This window comes from Neomonachus schauinslandi, chromosome 1 (genome assembly GCF_002201575.2).
Source record: "Neomonachus schauinslandi chromosome 1, ASM220157v2, whole genome shotgun sequence".
In the NCBI taxonomy this organism is placed as follows: domain Eukaryota; kingdom Metazoa; phylum Chordata; class Mammalia; order Carnivora; family Phocidae; genus Neomonachus; species Neomonachus schauinslandi.
Window position 1 is genome coordinate 58,620,426 of NC_058403.1, and position 15,773 is coordinate 58,636,198.

General features: G+C 47.8%; 1 protein-coding gene across 1 annotated transcript; it reads left to right on the top strand.

The window, feature by feature from the left end:
• The first annotated feature begins 2,231 nt into the window (after positions 1 to 2,231).
• TIGIT (T cell immunoreceptor with Ig and ITIM domains) lies at positions 2,232 to 14,651 on the top strand. The gene is made up of 4 exons (XM_021692626.1): positions 2,232 to 2,295; positions 3,307 to 3,636; positions 5,649 to 5,755; positions 14,415 to 14,651. Exons 1-4 carry the CDS (start codon positions 2,232 to 2,234, stop codon positions 14,649 to 14,651), a joined length of 738 nt encoding a protein of 245 aa, XP_021548301.1.
• Positions 14,652 to 15,773: the final 1,122 nt, after the last annotated feature.

Below are 15,773 nucleotides of genomic sequence, written 5' to 3' on the forward strand. Positions count from 1 at the left end.
CATTCGTCCAAGGCCTTCGCAGGGTCTGCTTGGTACAGTGGCCACTTCTCTGCTGGCATATTTTATCCTCCTATTCGTATGTCGTTTGCATATGACAGAAGGAAGAGGTTAGGTAGAGCCCTGGCCTTGGGATCCAGAGACCAGGGCTGCCCAAATGCATGACAGAGCTAGAGGAGGGATAGTCTCCTCCCATTTTCCTCTTTCTTCTTTAATTAATATTATTATCAATACTATTACTGATGTATTGAACCCTTCCTATGTGCCAAGTCCTGTGCTAAACAGCTTACCAAACAAATTCATTCCCTCAATCCTCATAAGCTTACAAGGTGGGGCGGAGGCGGCGGCGGGGGGGGGGGGGGGGGGGGGGCAGTGGGCACTACTGTTCTTGTTGACAGAGGAGGAAGCTGAGGCTTAAGGAGATTGAGCAGTTTTCTAAAGGTCACCAAACCAAACTGAATTTGGACCTATGTGGTTTTTTTTCTTTTTCTTTTTTTTAACCACAGTCTATTAATTATCACCCTCAAATATTTCTGGGAAACACCATTTTTTTTTTAACTTAGTTTAAGTTTCTTGGGATCTCTCTTTATATAAGGCAGGTCCTGCCTCTATGGCTTTCACCCACCTGTACAAACTATGGAAATTTGTTATAGCCCAAAACCCAGTGCCCCCTATTTGTGCTCTATTCCCACTAGCTGCTCCCAGCTCTCCCACCACTGGCTCCTCTACCTCGACAGCCAGTTTTGGAAACACTCTGCCTGTTCCAGCTGTGTACCCTCTCTGGGACGCATGTTAGGGATTACAATTTCTCCGGCTGCAGGCCCTGTGACTACTGGAAGGAGGTGGAGGAGATGTGTCTCAATGTGAGCCTTGAGGGACAGGTTGAATTAAGGCAGAGAGAGGTCGATGAGGCGTAAGTTGTCTAAGAGGCTGGAGGTGGACTGTGGGGGGTGCACGGGTCATGATGTCCAGCTAGGAATGAGCAGAACCCAGGGAGGAGAAGAAACTGGTGTGAGATGGAGCATCCTGCAGGGGGGAGGGGGAGGCTAGGGGCCTGGACATTGTGAAAGGCTCAGGGTTCTTGCCTGGAATGGAGGGGCAGAACAGCAGGCTTTAGATGTTCCCTTGGTAGAGGAGCAGATTTTCGGGACGTACACCATGAAACATGCCCAGGGTAGCAGAGGCAAGCCCTAGAGGCAGGTGAAGAGAGACCCTCCACCTCGTTTCCCCAGAGTGTGGATTCACCAGAGAGCAAGCTTGGACCATCTGAAGGCAGGGTCCATGATTATTCACCCTTGTCTCCCCAGAGCCTGGTGCTGAGTCTGGTGTTTTGTAGGCCCTCAGGACTTTCAAATAAATGCAGGAACAGACAGAGGGCAGGAAGGAAGAAGGATGGGTCAACAGTAGGACTTGATCAGGAGCTAAGGACTCCAGACAAGCATCAACCAACCCCTTTCCAGGGTCAGGTAACTGGGGCTCACCCTTCTCTGCATTGCTGGTTTTCATGGGTGTCACCAGTCACAAGAAAATTCACTCCTCTGGTCTCCTCTGATTCTACTGGGTTAGAGAAACTAAGCCAGGGTTCAACAAAGTCTCAGTCCAGATAAACAAGACTGAAGAAATCCAATTCAAGAAGAGGAACCTTGTTCAAAGGCAAGTTGCCCTGTTGTCCAAGACTTTTTGTCCTGCCTACATCTTGTCTCTGAAGTAACTGCCTCTTGTTCATGGTTCATTAGATTTCAAGCACAGGTCCTGGTCTGTAAGTGTGCAGACGTAGGTTTCTCTTATGGGTACACATTCCTTAGTTGGATGAAGCCAGGGGGAGCCCAGTGAACTCTATCAGTAACCAGTTCTTCAGAATCTTGGGCATTACACAGTTACACAGAGACCTTGAGCTCCTGAGACGAAGGCTGATGCAAAACAGGCACATTAAGACAGAACTTAAAAACAGTAGATTGACTAATAGTAACCCAAAGACCAATGTGCTTCTAACCACATTTTTGTTTATTTTTTAGTGTGTTTCCTTCATGGTCTTTCTTGTGGCTCACCCTCTACAGTTTGTGTACTTGTTGAGAGTTTTTTTTTCTGTCTCTGCCATTGTTTTTGCTGAGCTCAGTTCTTCCAAGACCCTCTCTCCTCATAGGCTCGGTTTTGGCCTGCTATCTGCAGTCCGCCAGTTTTGGTGGCAGAAGAGGCCTAGGCTGCTTCCTGTGGGCCCCCCGTTGGGCAGAAGCATGCGGTGGTATCTCCTCCTGATCTGGGCCCAGGGCCTGGGGCAGGCTCCCCTCCCAGCCTCAGGTAAGGCCTGACAATCCAGCGTGGGACTGGAGGAAGAGGAGGAGGAAAGGGAGGCTGGGAGTGGAAGTGGGAGTGAGGGAAGGAAACGCATGGTTTTCAGAGTCTTGTGTCCCCTCGTGTGAGAAAAGGCAGCCTCTGGGAAGGAGGTGCAGCTCTGTTTTGGCAGGTGAAGTCCTTGGAGTTGGGGTGCCTGACTGGCCAACCCAAGAAAAGAAATAGGGGGAAAGAAAAGGACCAGGAGGAGGGATGATCAGTTCCCTTGTAGAAGTTCAGTCCTGCTCCATCGTTCTGTCTTCTGTCCTTGAGGAAACTTCTAGAAAGGCATTGTATGTTTTCTGTGGATCAAAAATGTCTTCTTCACAGACTCCAGAGAGTCTACCATTATAGATTGAATTTACTTTGGATCTGTTTTCTTCTGTATTAGGAACCATAGACAAATGTTTCTGAGGAAGCACACAGATGCTGAGAAACTAGTATAATTTATTTTTTATGTTGTTTTTTGAATCATTTGAAGGCGGAGCTGTGCCCACGGTGTGGTCAGTGCTAAGGAGGGTGGTTTTGTGTGGGAGAAACAGTTTCTCTTCAACCCTCCTTTCCTTTGGATTTTGTGGCTTTCCTGAAAGTTTTTCTAGGCAACCCCAAAGGGCAGTCAACCAAACAGCCAGGTTTCATTTCAAAGGATAATGTGCCCAGCACAGAACTGGCTGCCGGAAGCTCAAGTACAACAGACGTGGTGGGTGACAGGGCTTATATTCTAGGTAGGAAGAGAAAATAAGTACGTGGAAATAATCAATGAGCTCGTCATGAAGCTAGATTACAGCAGAATATCCTGAGTGGGTGACATGCTCTGCCGTGTAACAATTATAGTCTCTGTGGGGAGTGACGGGATGGGCAAGAGAGTCTGTCATTCCAGAAACCAACTGTGGCCTCAAAGCCCTTTGGGATTTTGGTGGGAAGTTTCAAGGAGAGCTGTTGCCCCAGGACTCATGCATGCTTTCTCCTCTTCCCTAGGCGCTGTGTCAGGCAGGATAGTAACAATGGGGAATGTTTCTGCAGAGGAAGGTGGCTCTGTCACCTTGCAATGTCATCTCTCCTCCACCACTGCCAAAGTGACTCAGGTCAACTGGGAGCAGCAGGACCAACTTCTGGCCGTTCATCATGCTAACTTGGGGTGGCACATCTACCCAGCCTTCAGGGAGCGCGTGGCCCCAGGCCCCAACCTGGGCCTCACCTTGCAGTCGCTGACCAGGAATGACACAGGGGAATACTTCTGCACCTATCACACCTACCCTGATGGGATTTACAGAGGGACACTCTTTCTGGAGGTCCTACACAGCTCAGGTATGCCCTCTGGGGCAGGGTGGCTGATGAACTTCATCCTCCAGAATAGGAAATGTGTTCCTGCCAAACACTCTGCCAGAGCAGGGTCCCTCAACCTCGGCTCACATTCAAATCACCAGGGAGCTTTAATGAACTGATGCTCGTACCCCTTTGCAGACCAGCTTGATCAGAATCTCCAGAGGCAAAGCTGGGAGGTAATAGGTTCTAAGAGCCTGGTGATTCAAATGTGCAGCCAGAATTGAGAACCACTGTTTTGGGTAAGAAGTGCATCTTATGTGCGTTTGTTGGGAAGAATAGTCATTAAGGTCATTTGGGAAGGGTTCTCGTTTATTAGTTTAGCATCAATCATGCAAATTTGAATTAGCTTCTAAGTTTTATAAAGGATTAAAACACAGTGTGTGCTAAGTGAAAATGTACAGCAATTTGCATTTGTTTGGTACTTCATAGTTTCCAGAATGCTCTCACATTCATTATCCACCTGAACACTTAAAGCGGTTCCCTGGAAAGTGGGAAAAGATGATTGCGTCTGAGAGACAGTATAGCAGGGTGCTTATGAGCTCAGGCTCTGACACCAGCCAGCCTGGGTCCCAAATCCTGGTGCTGCTGTTGACTTCAGACAGAATCACTTAGCTTCTCTGTGTATCACTTCTCTCATCTGTGAAACAAAAATAGATGTAACCTTACGAGGTGCTACCATAGGATTGAATTCCTTACTGCAAGAAAATGCCCTTAAACAAGGCCTGGGACTAAGGAAGTGTTAGCTATGAATGCCAGCCCCTCCCACGTAACTATCTGATGGGGGCGGAGGCTGAGAAGATACAAGGCTACTGGGAAGTTTCTTTTCAAATGGTACTTCTTGGCTGGCTGGGACATAGGTCAATGCCGCACGCGGTTAGGAGCCCGTATCCTTTCTGGTTCTGTGGACAGCCCGCCGCAGCCCTTCTGCCCCGTGAAGCTGTGTTCTCCATGACCACTTTGCTCCCCATCTGCCCTCTTTCCCCACCTGCAGCCAAAGCAAGAGGCTGAGTCTGCCAGGCAGAAGGAACTCATTCTGGGAGCTTGGGCTCCCTCCCCCTGGTATCCCGTGGGTACTGTGAGCACTACCTTGCCCCAAGTGACTGCATTTTTAGCCACTTTTCCCACAGTGTAAACCCTTAGTTAGAGGGAAGAGGGCCCAGCCTCTGCTATCCCCTTCTTTCAAGACTTCCCTGGACACCTGGGATCTGCCTGAGCTCCTGGAAAGGAGGCAGGGATGGGACGCAGCAGCCTGGAAACCCTTCCACCTGCGGCTTGGCTCACATCTGGGCGCCTGTCCTGTTTCTCTCACGCTCTCCTTGCATCAACTATCCCACTTCTCTTCATAACTCCCTTTCGGCTTCTCCTCCTTACATTTTATATCTTAATAGAAGTTCATTTTCTCATGCTTTTCTTCATATCATGAACATTTATTAAGCACCTGCTATGTGCCAGGTGCTGAGAAAAAGTAAAGGATAAAGCTCTAGAACCTCACTCCCCTGCCAGAATCTCCCAGCTGGAATAATGTGATAGGCTTACGGTGAAAGGTTATATGCTTTTTGCCCTCTTTTTAGTACTTTAATATTAATTTTATTTTAATTTTTAACTAAACTTTTTTCCTGGTATGATTATAAATATGAAATTTAATAAAAGAAAATGTTCACTCTCTGGGTTTTTTTTTTTTTTTCCCCTCTGGATGTCATTGTTTCATTTCATGATTATTATAGAAAGCGGTTTTATCGACTAGAGGAAGGGAGTGTTAACAGTGGTCTGCTCTGGGGTCAAATGTGTGAGGTGCTCAAGAGGTCAGCCATTGATTTCACGACGGGCCAAGCAGCTGCTCTGCTGGCCAAAGAGCCGGGCTTAACGACCCCAGAACTTTGAGAAAGGCCTGGCCAGCCCCCACCTCTGGGCCCTGACACAGAGGCTTCGTTGTGTGATGGTTGCCTTTTGCTTCTGGCTTTCACCCCCTCATCTTCATTTTTTCATCCCTCCAGTGGTTGAGCACAGCGCTGCGTTCCAGATCCCACTGCTGGGAGCCGTGGCCACAGTGCTGGCAGTCATCTGTGTGGCAGCCATCATGGTGGTCACCCTGACCAGAAAGGTAATGACCCTGGCTGCACAGCTCAGTCATGGGCAACCCCCCCGCCGTGCCATCCTTTCACGTCCCCCCCCACCCCGTGCCATCCTTTCATGTCCCTGTCCTATCCAGAGAAAGACCAAGATGTGGGCTCGCCCTCTGTTCTTCATGCTTTTCGATGGTCCTCGCTCTGCCTTTCGGTCAAGTTGTTTACGCTCTTCTTCTGTCCCCTTTCTGGGCTGGGAACCCCGCCCAGAAAGCCTGGACCTGTGTGCTTCCCATCTTGCTGTCACCTACAGTTCCCAGCTCCTGCCTGCCCCCGAAGCCACTCCCTGGAGAGTTTGATTTATCTATTGTGAGTTTGATGCATCTGGGGCATCCACTCTGTGCCAGGGAGTTGTGCACGTGAGCTTATTTGATTTTAATAACCTTTCTGTATTGCTGGGCTACCCAGCACTTCCGTAGGATGAGAAATAAACACTCCCCAAATTTAGGACTAAAAGGTACATGGCAAGATCAGCAGGCTGTAAATCCTCTGTCCCTCTGGCTTAAGAGGTCACGCAGCTGAAAGCGTGCTAGATGGGCAAGTGGATGATGTAGTTTCTAAGGTCAGCACTGAGTGTGATTACAGGGAAGACATTGAATCTCCCTGGCCTCCATTTCCTCAGATAGAAAGCGGGATGCCAGTGATTCTGCTTGCTCTCTATCACAGAGTTGCGACGAACAGGCGGCACATCGCATGTGAAAGCTTTGTAAACAATGAAAAAAATATTAACGTGCTTGTGCTGTTAAATGGTAGCTACTGATTAGCGAAAGAATTTCCACCACTTGTTTTGTCTGCCCTTTTGGACTTTTTAAGACATCCCGGGTCACTTTAATTCCAGTCACCAAACATTTTGGGGAAGGCAAGATTGGGATTGCCAATGTTATTTTCCACCTCAGACTAGACCCTCCTCCCTAGTTCCCGATTCACTTTCCCCCCAACTCACATTCCGCTCAATTAACAACCCAACTCTTCATCCCTGACTTTGCTTCCTCTGGACCGTGTACATGCTGCTGTTATCACTGAAATAAGTGGGTTTGTAGCCACCACCTTATTTTCTTTATATTTGTTTTGCCTGTTTTTTCCCTATTCTTTCTTGCTGTCTTTTGAATTAAGTACTTATTATTATAAAAAAGATCTCTTTGGTAATGAGGCATTTTTGGCTATTCTTATAGTGGTTACACTGGAGATTACAAAATAGACCCCTGACTTATTAAAGTCTAGTATAAATTAGTGCTTTTATCATTTCTTGGATTATGCAAGAATCTTAGGACACATTAACATTTTTTACCTTCCTTCCCAACTTATTGCTATTATCCCCTTGTATTTTAGTTTTAAATTTCTTTTAAACCCTGAAAGAAATTAGTATTGAGAGTCAGTATTCACTTAGATTTATCCTTTCTGTTGCTCTCCACTTCTTCCTGCATTTCCTATCTTGTAAATAGGATCACTTTCCTTCTGTCTGAAGAATATTATTTAGTATTTCCTTTTGTGCAGGTGATGAATTATCCTGGTTTTTGTTTGTCTGAAAATATCTTTATTTTTCCTTAACTTGAAAGTGATGTATCTGTTTTGCTGGGTCTACACTTCTATGTTGGCAAGTGTTTTCTTTCAGCACATGGAGAACATTTTTCCATCGTCTCTGGCTTCTTATATTTCTGTTGAGAAATTATGTGAATCTTATTTTTGCTCCTTTGCAGATATGGCTTTTTCTTATGGTTCTTTAAAAATTTTCTTTCTCTTTGATTTTCAGCAACTGCACAGTAATATAATTAGATATGGCAGGGAACGCATAGTGCTCTCAAGGTGGGTAGGTTAAGGACAGTTTAAAAGAGACATTTACAAAGAACTGGGCAATACATAAGGAAACCTTTAGGGGACGTGTAGCAGCGTGTTGGTGTCACCCCTCATCTTTAGGGGAAAGGAGAGGGGGATTACTAGAACCTGGAAAGAGAGAGATTTGTGCAGGGGACCACCTTTAGAAGAACTGTAATCTCTGAGGGAAGGCTACAGCCAGTCCAAGGCCACCGCTGGCAGAGAGAATGTACTCTTCTTCCCTCCTTTCCCCTCCTGTTGCTCTGCATTGGCCAAACCCAAACTCAAGCCCGAGGGCAAGGGAGCCCCCTGATGTAGTACCTATAGTTCAGTCTCCTCAGGAAACAATCGGATGGAAGGAAACAGAAGGCTGGATGGAGAGTGCAGTTGAGGGGTGAACAGAGATGGTATCCACCCCAGTGCTGCTCACAGACCCGGAAACTGGGCAAGAGATCTTGACTTTGCAGGGGGTGCTGGCCTCAGCCTTCTCTCATGTATTCTTGATCTCTTGATTGTGTCTATAAGTAATGCCCCTGTTGGCTGTACATCTATATTTCTTTTTGGAACACTGCTTTATTAGCCATCTTCATATCCCTGTGGGTCAGGCTTCCCTGGCTGCCATTGCAGTAATTACATCCACTTTGTTTCTTAAGCTCCGCCATCTGCCCCTACATTATTTTGGGGTCTCCTCATCTGTGTTGCTACCAGGGATCCAGTTCTATAAAAGCACTCAGCCCCAGCATGCAGAGGAGAGATGCCACTAAGCCTCCTAATGATGCTGGTGCTCTCTTCACTAGCACATTCCTTTCCACCTTTGTGAAAGAGTGTCCTCTGGATCTTTCCTAGAACTATAATCAGCTATAGGATTTTCAAAATTATGTAGTACAGGGATTGGCCAAGTTTCTCTGTAAAGGACCAGGTAGTAAATCTTTGAGGCTTTGTGGGCTATGCGGTCTCTGTTGCAACAATTCAACTCTGCCACTGTAGTATGAAAGCACCAGAGACAAGATGCAAATGGACGAGTATGGCTGTGTTCCAACACACTTTTATTTATAAACACTGAAATTTGAATTTCATATAATTTTCATGTGTCATGAAATATTATTCTTCTTTTGAATTTGTTTTCAACCACTTAAAAATATAAAAATCATTTTTAGCTCCCGGGCAGTACAAAAATCTGTGGTGGGCCAGATTTGAGCCATGGGCCTTAGTTTGCCAGTCCCTGATTTAGTAGGTTATATTGGGGAAAACTCTGTTTTTTTCCTCTTCTCTACTCTTAACACTGCACAGAACACTTCTAAACACCAGATGGGTGGGTTTATTCCCACACTGACCAATTCTTCTACACCATCTGGGTGTCCTACAATCAATTCAGTTCTGACACTATCTGCTTGGAATTAACATCAGAACCCACAAATTAAGGGCTCAGTCCTACAAGACTGCCCTCCCTTCAGACACCAGCTGCAAGTCCCAGATTATCACCTGTACTTCTGACTAACCAGCTATACACTGAAGTTCCTACAACCCCCTCCTTGGACTTGGTAAGTTGCTGACAGCTCACAGAACTCAGAGGAACACTTACTTACATTTACTGGCTCATTACATAATACAGAAGATGGTAAAGGATACAGATGAATAGCCAGATGAAGGAGATATGCAGGGTGAGGTCAAGAAGGGTCTCAAGCACAGGAGCTTCTGGTCCCTGGAGAGTTGGGGTGTGTTACTCTCCTGGCATATGGATGTTTTCAGCAATCTGGAAGCTCTTTGGACCCAATACTTGCGGGATGTTTCTGGAGACTTCATCATGTAAGCATGATTGATTATGAACTCATTTTCCAGCCCCTCTCCTCTCTCTGGAGAATGGGGGTGGGGTGAGGCTGAAAGTTCCAAGTTTCGAATCATGGCTTGGTCTTTCTGGTCACCAGCCTCCATCCAGGAGCCCACCCACATTACCTCGCTGGAACAAAAGACTCCTATCACCGGGAGATTCCAAGAGATTTAGGAGCCCTGGGTAAGACATTCCCATCATTCAGGAAATTATAAGGGTTTAAGGAGCATTGTGTCAGGAACCAGGGTTAAAGACCAAACATTAATAGAAACAGAGGACAGAGACCTATATATATATATATATGTTCCTTATGATCTCACATACAACCATTATAGCAGCCCCACTTTTCTGAGCATTTTGGTTTTTTCTTGCATAATTTGCCAAAGCAGTGTTAGCATCTCTCTTGACAGCAGTGTATCAGCCTTCTCTTCTGGGGCCCCAGTGAGGGTGTTCCATGGTAAGTCACGAGATGGGTCCCCATATTGACAAGTTACCCCTTGTCCAGTCTCATATTCTACTTGCCCGGCCCAGACTATCACTCTCAGGATTCACTCCCAGACACGTTCTCCCATTGTTGCCAGGACGTGTTAACCATGTCCTTTAGGCACAATCTCTCTCCTCCCTCAGCATTCCCTCAGCTAGTGCAGGCTGTGGTCTTGCCCTAAATATGGGGCTGATGGCCTATAGGGGAGGTGGAGACAGGTCTGAACAGGGCCCTAACTTCCATCAAGGGGAAGTGGGCCATTTTTGCTGCTCCAGATGATACGAGAGAAACAGGTGGCTCTCCAGTGCGTATAGCCAGGGGGCCTCCTCCCAGGTCATAGAGACACAGGAGACTAGCCCAAGCTTAGAATCCAGCCTGTTTGGAAGTTCTATCTCTCTTACAGTTAGGTCCTGTGCCTGGTCTTCGGTGCTGGAGATGGGTGTTTCTTGAAATGCTGCCAAGTGCTGATAGATCTGAGCCTGTCATGTTTTCTCCTCAGTGCATTGGGCGGGGGGTGGGGGGGTGGGGGGCAGGGATTGAGTAAAAGCTACTCAATGCCACAGTTCTAATAATTACTCTTTTCCCATACTTCTCAAATGTCAGAGATGTGGCACCAGCTCAGAATCCCCTTCCATCTGTGTCCCAACCCATCTCACAACCAGTGGTGGGGTTTGTATTCCCATCCAGCTGGGGAGGGATTCCCCTCCACAATCCCATCCTGTGTCTGTTTCTAGGGCCACTGCCAGGAGCAACTGTGTTAGATCAGGTCCCCAGAAATAGAGCCTGACATGTGAATTCTGGTGAGACTAGTTTATTGGGATGGACTCTCAGGTGAAGCGTAGTGAGGGAAGCAGGATAGGGCTGATGGAAGAAAGCTCAGCTTGATGTGGTCTCAGCTGGAGACTTGGCAGCAGTAAGAATTGTATGCAGTTCGTTGTACCTTGAGGCAGGGAGCTGGCTTTTTGAACACTCACCTCAGTCATCACTGACCACTGGCTGCTCACCAGAGAGGGCCCAAGAGCAATTCTCTGGGGGAGGGGCAGCTGTGAGCCACCCACAGCCCATAGTCCCAGCGTCTGGGGAATGGGAGCACTGGTCAGGTAGGGAGGATCTGAGCAGGGTACTGACAGCATTCCCCACAGACTTGGAGAGCCTGTTGATTGCATTATTTAGGAGCATGGACTTGGGAATCAGACAGACCTAGCTTTGGATCCTGGCTCTACCACTTGAGTTGCTGTGGTAGGATCTGTAAAATGCGAATAATTATGATGCTGCATTCACAGGGTTGTGGGGAAACTCAACTCAAATAATTCATGTAAGGCACTTGGCATTTTTCCTGGCATTTAGTAATAAGTATTGGTTATGAAGTTCTTGTAATTATCATAAATTTTATTTACTGAAGCACTTCATAATACTTGGTACTCAAAAATGTTGATACTGCATGGATTGATTACAACTAAATGAATGGATATTGTTTGTTAAGCAGTTCCCCTGGGGGACCTTCTGTGAGGGAAAGGAGAGATGGGTGTGTCCAGCTCCATGTCAATGACAGCCAACTGTCCTTCCCCCTCATATTCTCCCAGGCGGCAACGTTTGTCCTCCTAGGGCCCAGCTGCAATCTCTGTAGCTCCTTTAGGACAACATCAGCCCCAGGCTTGTGTTTTATACTGACAATCACAGAGTCCCCTATGCGGTATGAAATGAAAATCGAACAGCTGAGAGGCCCATCTCAGACATGTTTACATTTCCCAGAACACCTTGGAAGCCAAAATGGTTTTAAGATCCCAGGGCAAGGGTGGCCCATCTAAGAATGGAAGCAAGAAAATACCAGCACCAAAGGTCACAATCAGTTCTTTGAGAAGGAATTGGATATTTATATAGTTTAAATGGATTGGGTCACATCAAGGGATGTAGTACTTTTTTTAAGTCCAGCATCAGCATGATCCATGAGGACCATGCTTTTCCTTCATACCTATGGGAAGGGAGCAGCCATTGCTATTGAGAAGGAATGAACAAAACAGTGAGTGGGGACAGACCACCTGACTCCTGTGTGTGTGCTTTTGAGACCATGGCCTCTCTCTGGGCCCAGTTCCTCAGCCTGCAGGGTGGCGCCAGCCCTAAGTTTTGGTATTTGTTCATGATGTACATCCATGCAGCCCCCCCCACCCATCCTGTTAGCCTATATTCGTGCACTGCTGAGCTGGACACTAGCCAGTGATGATGCGGTTTCCTAACCCAGGAAGCCACAGAGGGTGGGAAGAATGAGATTTGGTTTGTGTTTGTTGTGATTCTCCAGGCCTGTGTGTGGCTTTTTGGGATTCTGTCCTCCGGACCTATGGTGGGGGTAAGTGACATGTTTAGAGCAGTCTCCAGTAAGACCAAGAGGGTGTCACCTTTGCATTGGGTGTCATTTGGCATTTCTTTGGCCATCCTGCTTGTGCCTATAGGTCTTTGATTGCCTTGGCTTAGCACAACCTTCACCTGCGATGCTCTCCTAGGGGGGTAATGGCTGACTCCATACCCTTTATTTTCCCAAACAGATTTTGCTATCTGTCCTATTTTCCCATAAGAGCAATCACAGATATCTGACCATGCGTCCCTACTTGGGTTTGGAAAATTCCTGTTCTTTGAGGTATGGGGCTGAGGAAGAATGTGTGCATGTGCATGTGTGTGTGTGTGCACACATGTGTGAGTACACACACATTTCAGTCCTAAGACATATACTGTATGTCTCTTATGGGCTGCGAGGTTATAAAGAGGAACACAGCAGAGATCCTTCCCTCAGGGAGCTCATAGTTTGGGGCCTGAAGAGGAGAGAGGGGTAATATTAAGTTCTGGACAGCGTTGAATGTTACAACAGAGAACGTCCAGGAACATATTCTAGGATCCAGGGAGAATGTCGCTCTCCCAGAAGGGTCAGAGAAGGCTTCTTGGACAATGTGCTATGCAGCTGAGTCTGGAGGAAAGAGGAAACAACTTTTTGGGGAACTACAAGGAATGGACAGTGGGAGTAGCACATACAGAATAGGGGAGGCGGGAAACAGTGCATGGCATTCAGGAACCTGTAAGATGAGAGGCACTCTGGCTGAGGAGAAAGAGCCTGGCCTGGCCCCATGTCAGAACTGGGTCCAGGGCAAGTGGCTTCACCTGTCGGTGCCTATTAGCTCATTCAAAAGTGGAAACTTCAACACGGTTGTTGCTGAGATTACATAAAGGAGCTAGCCAGTGCGTGCTCACAGCAGCTTCACAGTAAATGGTATCTCTCTGGCACCCAGGCCCTATACCAGAAGTTGGGGTGCTGGGTGGAGAAGCACTGCAGGGGATGCAGCTGGAGAGGTGAGTGTGACCAAATCACTAAATGTATTTTGGGAGGCATCACACACAGTCTCCTGCAGGGAATGTAGTGAAATTATGGACTGACTTGTGGGGTTTTACAAACCCCTGGACATCCACCTGTGGCTCCTATAGGAGATGAAGCACCCTTCAGTAGACAAGGGGAGCCATCACAGGGCTTGAGGCAGAAACATGGCATGATCCAACTCCCAGTTCCAAACTATCGCTGTGCTGGTGGCCACGTGGAAGTCAGAGCAGAAGAAAGAGGGCGTTCAGAGGCAGGCAGATGTAGAAAGCACGGGGGGAGATAAGACATGGGGGTAGGAACAGAGAAGAGGGAAGTGATTTTAGAGCGAGTAAAATTGGAGTATTTGAGGAGTGAAATTGGATGGGGTTTGATGGCTGATCGGAATTTAATACTGGGCTTCAGGTTTCTGGTCAGCTTGTGCCATGAATGAGGACAGAGAATGCAGGGACAGGAGTAGTTTGTGGGGGAGGAAACATGATGCTCTCATTTGAGACACGGTGAGTCTGGGCTTGCTGTGATGGCCTAGGTCTGGAGCTCGGGGCAGAAGTCTGTAGGGTTAGTTTGGGTGGAGATCTGGGAATTTTCAGGGGGCAGAGGGTGCTCGTAAGAGGGACATATGGATGGAGTGACTCAGAGTGTTGAGTATGAGGAAACAGAGGGAAGAGCTCTGGGGAACCCCTTTATTTGGGGAGCTCACGTGGAGGCAGGAAAAAAGCAGGCCTGGCTGAAGGGGAAGGTGGGGGTTCACAGGAAGAGGAGAACCAAGAGAGAGTGATGCCATGGAGGCCAGGGAAGGAGAACATGGCAAAAAGGCAGAAGTCAACAGTGTCAGATGCGAGAGCAAGGGAGCTGAAGCAGAAAGCTGCTTCACTGGGCTTAGTGAGTAGTGAATAGTAATGGGGTGCAGGGCTCCTTGCATGTGGAGCGAGTGTAGGTTCACTGGGGTGCTTAGTCCTGAAATCTAGCTGTGATGAGGTTGAGCAATTAAGGGTTAGGGAACTGGTGTTGGTAAGAACGCAACCTTGCGTGTGTGTGTGTGTGTGTGTGTGTATAAGAAAGGAAGAGAGAGATCATTGTAACCATGTATATTGTTGGGGAGTAACTTCTGAATAACATCCCCACATCCTCACTTAGTAGTTTGTTTGTTTTTAGAAGAAATCTTGCAGAGTCCATTGTGCGGAAAGTGGCCTCAGGATGCTGGCACGCGAACAGGAGGAATGGAACGCCCGAGCTCTGTCATCAGCTGGAAGTGGCGGGCAGGCAGAGACGGCGCCTGTGGGCTTCTACACAGAGCAGTGGGGAGAGGACTATGCCGAGCCACATGACTACTTCAATGTCCTGAGCTACAGGAGCCTTGGAAGCTTCAGCTTCCCGGCCGAGATGGGTTAGCTGCCCAAGGCATCATCTGGGAGAGGCACTCCTGTGTCTGCGGTTACAGGTGGATGTGTAAGGCTCTGCGGTCTTTGTCACCGCTGTGTGTGCATGCGTGTGTATGTTCAGTTCAGTGAATAAGGGTCATTATCTTCGCCGTATTTCCTCTGCCTCTCCCCTTCCCTTCCATTGTGGCAGACCCAGAGGGAGCAGCTTGTTTCTTGATTCTGAATGCACAGTTAGAAAAAAATGACTTGGTTTTGAATCTAGCATTTGAGCAGACCCTGGGGCTCCGAGAAATGCCTTCCCCTTCGTAGCACTGAGCGGGGCTTTGGTGGTCTGGGCACGGGCAGAGTTTTGTGGATGATGATGATGATGACGACGACGATGATGATGGTATGACTCATCTCATTTCTCACGGTCATTTTCATCAACATTCACACGTTCAAGGCATTTTATGAACAAGGCATGGTGCCGGCTTCCACGGGGGAGATTTGAGCATGACTAAATCGCGCTTTCGGATCTGAGCCCTTTTAGACCTTACACTTAAGTGGGGTAATGACATTTCCATTAAAGGTAGTAAGAAGACAGGGATACGAGACCTAGGCCTTTGGGAAGAGATGCTGGTGCAGGCTGAGGTAGTAAGGATAGGCTTGTCTGGGGTGAAGTGGCCTGGGAGGACGGAGGGAGCAGGGATTTTGTCTAGGGAGGGCCGGGAAACTAACCAAAACTGCTGAAATTCCCACATGGAAGATCCCGGCACCAAGGGAGCCAGCAGGCCTTCGGATTTTATTCCTCGGGCAGATAATTCAAGTCGCCTTCTGTTTGGTGTGCTCGGAGTCCGGGGATGGCTGGCTGCAGGGGACCCAAGGCCTTCCAGATGCCCGCTGGGGACCTGCGCGGGAGTGTGGCATCTGCTGTGGGAGCTGCATCCTAGCCCCTGGCCAGGACCCACCTTTTCTCTATCAATCCACCATTGAGCCCGTGAGGAAAGAATCTGTGTCCCACCAAAAGGAATACCTGGATTTTAAAATAGGGACTTTTCTGGGGGTGGGGGGCAGGGAAGAGGGTGATCAAGTGTTTAAAGATGAATGCCCTCTCCTTAGCTGCTCTGAACCCTTAAATCCATCCCCTGAGCTC